At 36.7% G+C, this 7,929-nt stretch overlaps 1 protein-coding gene across 1 annotated transcript; it reads left to right on the plus strand.

The window, feature by feature from the left end:
• Positions 1 to 2,703: 2,703 nt before the first annotated feature.
• Positions 2,704 to 6,566, plus strand: rab5if (RAB5 interacting factor). Its single transcript, XM_027160635.2, has 4 exons — positions 2,704 to 2,943; positions 4,353 to 4,456; positions 4,940 to 5,069; positions 5,630 to 6,566. Exons 1-4 carry the CDS (start codon positions 2,833 to 2,835, stop codon positions 5,669 to 5,671), a joined length of 387 nt encoding a protein of 128 aa, XP_027016436.1. The 5' UTR covers positions 2,704 to 2,832; the 3' UTR covers positions 5,672 to 6,566.
• Positions 6,567 to 7,929: the final 1,363 nt, after the last annotated feature.

Consider the following 7,929-nt stretch of genomic DNA (forward strand, 5'->3'; position numbering starts at 1 on the left):
GTTGTTGATGTAGTTGTAGTAATAAGTTTATCTAACTCTTCCTGTCCTGTGCTTGTAAAGCACTGTAGTTGTGAGTGTAGAGTGTAATATTTTACTATTTTGTTTCTGATGTTTTCAATTTCATCAGTGAAGAATCTCATAAAATCCTCACTACTGAATTGTGATGGAATAGTGTGCTAGTGTGTTAGTGTGTTATTGTGGTAGTGTGTTAGTGTGTTATTGACTTAGTGTGCTAGTGTGGTAACACACTAGCACACTAATACACTACCACAGCCTGCTTCAAATCACCCCACAGATGTTCAATGTTCAAGATGTTCAATGATATTCAGGTCTGGGGACTGGGATGGCCAGTCTGTCACCTGCCACCTGCCACCTGAATACATTGTACTTGTTCCTCTGCATAAATGCCTGAGTGCCTATGTTGAAAAAAAAAAAAATATATATATATATATATATATATATATATATATATATATATATACGTATTTAGGTGCCTTGCTCAAGGGCACTTCAGTCGTAGTATTGCCGGCCTGAGACCCGAACCCACAACCTTAGGGTTATGAGTCAGACTCTCTAACCATTATGCCATGAAATCACCCTTATTATGTTGAAACCTATGTTGAATACACACACACACACAGTATATATACAGTATATATAAAACCTATGTTGAATATACATTACTGTGCAAAAGTTTTAGGCAGGTGTGAAAAAAATGCTGTAAACAAAGAATGCTTTCAAAAATGGAAGTGTTAAACATTTATTTTCATAAATGAACAAAATGCAGTGAATGAACAAAAGACAAAAGCGAAATCTAAATCAAATCAATATTTTGCCTTCAAAACAGCAGCAAATCTTCTAGATACACTTGCACACAGTTTTTGAAGGAACTCGGCCGGTAGGTCGTTCCAAACATCTTGGAGAACTAACCACAGATCTCCTGTGGATGTTGGCTTTCTCACGTCCTTCTGTCTCTTCATGTGATCCCAGACACACTGGATGATGTCGAGATCAGGGTTCGTGCCGTTTGAAGGCAAAAGGTAGTAACACCGAATATTGATTTGACTTCGATTTTTCATTTTGTTTGCTCACTTTGCATTTTGTAAATTGACAGAAATAAACACTCATTATGTATATTTCTGAAAGCTTTCTTTGTTTACAGCATTTTTTTCACACCTGCCTAAAACTTTTGCACAGTAATGTATATATATATATATAACTTATGTTGATTATATATAGAGAGAGAGACTATATGTGATGATTCAGATTAGCTTAGCTCATGGTTGCACTCTACCTGCCAAACTGTCATAGATACTGTGGCTCCATTGAAAATTAGGCAGCCTAAAACTAAATCTGAGCCATGGCTGAATGACACGGCTCGTGCTGCCAGACGTGAGTGTCACAGAGCCGAGCGCAAATGGAAGAAGGACAGGCTGCGTGTATCACTTCAAATGCTAAGGGACTGCTGGCGTCATTATCAGACAATTGTGAAAAATGCTAAAAGAAAATATTTATCTGAAATTATTTTGTCAAACTGTAACAAGCCTCGTGTTTTGTTCAAGACCATTGATTCAGTTCTTAATGCTCCACAAACTGTCTGTATTGATGCCACCACTGCTGTTTGTGAAAATTCGGTTGACTTGGGGGCCTTGGCCCAGTACAACAAACAAACCATAACTAATCTAGGGGTTAAAATCGACGCCGACGCTTAAGCTTGACTGTCAGATCAGGCAGTTGTTAAATCAAGCTTTTTTCAATTGAGGCAGCTGGCCAAAGTAAAGCCATTTCTTTCGAGGCATCACTTTGAGACTGTAATTCATGCCTTTGTAACCACCCGGTTGGATTACTGTAATGCACTGTACGTGGGGGTTAGTGGGTCTTCTGTTGCTCGTCTGCAAATGGTTCAAAACGCTGCAGCACGTCTGTTGACTGGCAAATACGAACACATTTCCCCTATTTTAGCGTAACTTCATTGGCTGCCCATACATTTTAAAATTCTCTTATTCGTTTTTAAAGCTTTAAGTGGTCTTGCCCCACCCTACATTTCTGAGCTGCTACACCCTTATAGACCCACCCAAAACTAAACGGAAGCTTAGAGGGGACCTTTTCTGTAATAGCTAATAAAATGTAGAACGATCTGCCACTGCCCATTAGACAGGCCTCTTCAAAGGTGGGTTTTAAGTCGCTTCTTAAAACCCACCTTTTTTCCTTGGCTTTTAACACCTGATTTTGTCATTTTGTTTCTTGGTTTGTTTTCTTGTATGAGTTGAGTAATTTATGTGTATATATTCTTCTGTACAGCACTTTGGTCAACTTTGGTTGTTTTAAAGTGCTCTATAAATGAAGTTTGATTGACTGATTGATTGATTGATTGATATATATAACCTATGTTGAATACACATATATGTGTGACGTCTGCGCTCTCAGCCAATCAGAATTAGGCATTATTCTCTGGGAGAAGAATGAGAGACTCCTCTACTTATAAGGCGTCGCAACTGCAGCAGGATTACTGAATACATATTTATATAATTTATGTTGAATATAAATATAACATATATACAATAATCCTGCTGCAGTTGCGACGCCTCATCAGTAGAGGAGTCTCTCATTCTTCTCCCAGAGAATAATGCCTAATTCTGATTGGCTGAGAGCGCAGACGTCGCATTCTCTGATTGGATATGACCTCCGAGGGTCAAGTTGGGTTTGCGCATGCGCAGTCAGTGTCCCCTTCTGAAAGCGTCAGTTTGAAGCGTCAGCAGTGTTAAAGGTTGTGAAGTGATTTAAAGGCTTATTGTTCCTTTGGTACGTGTTTATAAAGCACAGTGTTGGAGGATGACGAGCGGCTCGAATAAGAAGAAAGAAGAGGTTTATGTGTCTAACGGAGGACTGAAGCAGTCACCATGGAGCAAAGCGCTGAGGAGCAGAGCGCTGTGGGACGACAAGGTGACACGCGCACGCGCTCGCGCACTGCACTCACATCGGAGCTACAGAATCTCTGTCAGAACGAGCTGTTAGCTAACTGGCTAATTAGCCTTAGCTGCTAAAGCGGGAGGGTTAGCATTGTGGCTAACATGGTGAATTATTAATATTATTATTATTTTTATTATTTGATATTATTTATTATTATATTTACGATTCTGATCATTATTATTATTACCATTTTTATTAGTTATTATTATTATAAATTATTATTACTATAATAAAAATTATTATTGCTATTATTATTATTATTATTATTATTATTATTATTATTTAGTAGTAAAATGCATTATTAAATATGCACTACTAGTAATAATGATAATTACATATGATCACAAACAAATTATAAATTATTTCTTATCAAATATTGTAACAAAATAATAAATGATTTGTCATAAGAGGAAATGTACAAGTAATAAATAACAAACAAGTGATTTACTAAAAAATAATAATATAAAATGATTACGAACTATTATAATTAACTTAAACACAAATCCAACGAATTATAATATATAATTACATAATAATTAGCATAAAGTTTTATAATAATAATCATAATTTACGTTATACATATTTAATTCTGCATTAAAATAGATTAAAACATTATAAATTAGTTTTTTTAACTGTCTTTTTTAACATTATAAAATAATTATATTATATAATAAATATCAAATAATGTACTTTCTTCTTTGTTCTATAATGACTAAGATGGAGAAATTATTTATTCCCCACAATTATTTTGTGTTTCTTATTTTTATATGAATTAAGATATAAATTATAGTATAACACACAAACATAAACCTTAATACCATAATAAACACAAAGGTTTTGGTGTAAACACTGAGTGAGTTTATAAAGCAGGGTTGAACGGTCAGGATCAGAAGGTCATGAGTTTAAATCTCAAATCCACCAAGCTGAGACTTTTATTAAGCAAAAAACTCTTAATCCATCAAACTACTCACTGCCCAGCCAAAAGTTTGTGCACCCCTAACCATTCCACCCTGTATGTGCTTCTTCTCCAAACTCCGAAGCACAGAACTGTGTAACATGTTTCTGTAGTCTTACAATTTCTCTTCCTTGAAGAGTTTGAGTCCGAACCTGACTCATGGTGTGGTGGTGAAGGTTGGATTGAAAGAACTCGAGTGTGATGCATTGAGCCCTGACTCTGACTCGACCGCACTGAACATCTGGATGAGCTAGTCAGGGTGCACAAACTTTTGGACCGTTGTGTGTGTGTGTGTGTGTGTGCGTGCACACTGAGGCCACAGCATAAAGCTTTACATTCAGTGTAAAACAATGCACTGATACTTTAATTGTTGTTTGTTTATGTAACTCATCTTGTTTTTGTTTACTAAAATTTTTCTTCCCCACAGGATGAGTTTTTAGACGTGGTTTACTGGTTCAGACAGATCATCGCCATCATCCTGGGAGTCATCTGGGGCATCGTTCCACTGAAGGGCTTCCTCGGAATTGCCATGTGAGTGTCTGTCTGCACGTGTGAGGTGTCTGTGTTCCTGTGTGGTTGGTGTTGATTGTTGATTCTCTGTGTGGTTGGTGGTGCTTCTCTGTGTGGTTGGTGTTGATTGTTGTTTCTCTGTGTGGTTGGTGTTGATTGTTGTTTCTCTGTGTGGTTGGTGGTGTTTCTCTGTGTGGTTGGTGTTGTTACTCTGTGTGGTTGGTGTTGATTGTTGTTTCTCTGTGTGGTTGGTGGTGTTTCTCTGTGTGGTTGGTGTTGATTGTTGTTTCTCTGTGTGGTTGGTGGTGTTTCTCTGTGTGGTTGGTGTTGATTGTTGTTTCTCTGTGTGGTTGGTGGTGTTTCTCTGTGTGGTTGGTGTTGATTGTTGTTTCTCTGTGTGGTTGGTGGTGTTTCTCTGTGTGGTTGGTGGTGATTGTTGTTTTTCTGTGTGGTTGGTGTTTCTCTGTGTGGTTGGTGTTGATTGTGGTGTTGTTTGTTGCTCAGCTTCTGCGTGGTGAACGCCGGCGTCCTGTACGTTTACTTCAGCAGCTTCCAGCAGGTGGATGAAGAGGAGTACGGAGGAACGTGGGAACTCACCAAAGAAGGCTTTATGACCTCTTTTGCTTTGTTCCTGGTAAATATACTAAATCACTATTTATTTGTTTGTTTATTTGTTTGTTTGTTTGTTTATTCTTTCAGGAATATTTAACAGGTATTTTTTTTGCAAATGAATATTTTTAACAGACAGATATTGTAGTTAAATCTTCTGATTTTCATTTCAACCTTTATTAAACCAGTAAGCTTCAGCACGATTGTAATTTAATGAATTAATTTTCAGTGAGTTTTTGTTACACGCAGCTTTTTATTATTTAATGTCGTCTTTTGTTAATTTTTTTCTTTTGTAAACAAACATCGAATAACACATTTCTACTAATGTGTGTTTTTTGTTTATTTATCTATTTTTTCTTGTATACAGGCTTTAAATGGTATTCCTTAACAAACAAATAAATATAAATGCTTTATTTATTTATAAATGAGTTATGTTGTGTACAAGCAGTAGGGTTGTTTACAAACAACTCTTTTGTTAAACAGATATGAAAGATAACAAAATATATTATGGGACATTTAGGACTGATATGACACTGTGTGTGTGTGTGTGTGTGTGTGTGTGTGTGTGTGTGTGTGTGTATACAGGTGGTGTGGATCATCTTCTACACAGCTCTACATTATGACTGAGGTTCACAGGAGAACCTGCTCTAAAGCAGTGTAGTACACTCGGCTGTACAGTGGGGTCCTGAACGGGCTGCACACGGCCGGCACTGGGCTTTACACATGTCACCAGCAGCACACCGGAGCTTCCTGACCCAGGTGCATTGTGGGTCCTCTGCTCTGAACCACTTCCTGATCGGCGGCTCATCGAGTTTTTAAGCTAACGCCCGTCCAGTGCACTGCCATGTGTTCTGATTCAACGCTATATTCTCTCTCTCTCTCTCTCTCTCTCTCTCTCTCTCTCTCTCTCTCTCTCTCTCTCTCTCTCTCTCTCATTTTTTTCCACTCTTTGTATGAATGACTTTATATTTAGTTTGTAATTGAACTTTATTTCCCATTACTCCAGTCTTACTTCTAACTAATTTAAAAACCAATGTAAATGATGTACAGTTTCATTTTAAGTGTGTTTCCTGACTCTGTCTGGCGCGATTAGATTTCTCGTACGTCTCAGTATTTCACAGAGGAATTTATACGAATGCAGACGGAGCCGTGGAGGTTTCTGTGCTGCTGATACGCACAAGGTGTTACGTTCAGCTCACTCATGTGTTTCTCTGACGAGTCACATTAATGTTTTCAATCCTGTGGCTTTTTTCCCCTCTGATTCCCAACAGGACCGAGATGAATCCGAATCTGACGCTCATAGGGTATTAATATACGGAGCGAGGCGATTAATTAGGAATATATTTTAGAAAAAAATAAGTGTTTAACATTTTCTTTGTTTAAACATCTGTTTTCAGGTGCATTTTTTTTTGTTTCCTCATATTTTTTGACATGATTTTTACAGATCAGCAGGAAAAATGTCTACTTTTGTCTCACATGTCTTAAAATGACCGTTTATGATGTAATAAAACCGTAAATCACACGTGAAATGGCTTCGATTTCACTTATTTACATTCGGATCTATTGATCACCTTCATGTGCAAAAAAACATTACAGCTGATAAAAAAACAAATATGGACTGTCAAAGGTATAATGTAAAAAAAAATATATTTAAACATGTTTAATGTTAAAATGCTGAAGTAAGGAGTTAGTGTCTTGTTCCTGATTTTTGAAGCTAAATGTTGATAAAACAATTTGGTTCATATATTTTTAAAAGCATTGGAAATAAAACTTTCAGCAATTTATCAATCTAAATTCTGTCATATTTTTTCCAAATTAGACACATCCAAACTCTCTGACTCTGGTATTGACTCCTTGTACTGAGTCCCTCATTGACTCCTCCCTGTGTTGACTCCCTGTACTGACTCCTTGTATTGACTCCTTGTGTTGACTCCCTGTGTTGACTCCCTGTACTGACTCCTTGCATTGACTCCCTGTTTTTGACTCCTTGTTTTGACTGCTTGTACTGCCTCCCTGTGTTGACTCCCTGTATTGACTTCTTGTATTGACTTCTTGTATTGACTTCTTGTATTGACTCCTTGTACTGACTCCCTGTATTGACTCCCTGTACTGACTCCTTGCATTGACTCCCTGTTTTTGACTCCTTGTTTTGACTGCTTGTACTGCCTCCCTGTGTTGACTCCCTGTATTGACTTCTTGTATTGACTCCTTGTTCTGACTCCCTGTATTGACTCCTTGTACTGACTTTTTGTATTGACTCCCTGTGTTGACTTCTTGTTCTGACTCCTTGTTCTGACTCTTGGCCTGTTTGGTTTTATTCCAAAGTGGAATTTACATGTGGAGTACAGACCTGATTTGGTGGAGTAACGTAGTTGTTGATTTTTAATATATATATATATATTTTCAATTATAATTTTACAAAAACATTACATGAAATGATTAAAGTCTGCATGCATTTTTTTACCTATAGAGTCAGGAGAAATAAGTATTTGTATATTTCATCTTCCAGTGCATATGTTCACATACACACATGACTTTCAACTGTATTTAACTATAAAATATAAGGAAAACGAGCAAATATGGTGACGTCTGCTACTAATAATAACCATCGTTTTTACAGGACATTTAATCCACCCAAATCCATACAGTGCTTTCACTGTAAAGTAAAACAAAACAAGCAAATAAAGAAAATAACTAATGTCACTGTTCAGTGTTCAGTCATTTTTATAAAACAATAAATAATAATAAATATTATTATTATTATATGAATGCAGATCAAGTTGTATTGTAGAGTAAATAAACAAATAAATAACTTTATAATTTATTTTTTTCCCTTCCTTCCTTCCTCCCTCCCTCCCTCCCAAAATAAATAGTAAATTTAAAAT

The sequence above is a fragment of the Tachysurus fulvidraco genome, chromosome 23, assembly GCF_022655615.1.
Source record: "Tachysurus fulvidraco isolate hzauxx_2018 chromosome 23, HZAU_PFXX_2.0, whole genome shotgun sequence".
NCBI classification, from domain to species: Eukaryota; Metazoa; Chordata; class Actinopteri; order Siluriformes; family Bagridae; genus Tachysurus; species Tachysurus fulvidraco.

Coding starts and splice junctions, on each gene's coding strand:
- rab5if (XM_027160635.2), top strand. CDS start 2,833: ATGACGAGCGGCTCGAATAAGAAGAAAGAAGAGGTTTATGTGTCTAAC. Junction 4,457..4,939: donor GGCTTCCTCGGAATTGCCAT/GTGAGTGTCTGT, acceptor TTTGTTGCTCAG/CTTCTGCGTGGTGAACGCCG. Junction 5,070..5,629: donor CCTCTTTTGCTTTGTTCCTG/GTAAATATACTA, acceptor GTGTGTATACAG/GTGGTGTGGATCATCTTCTA.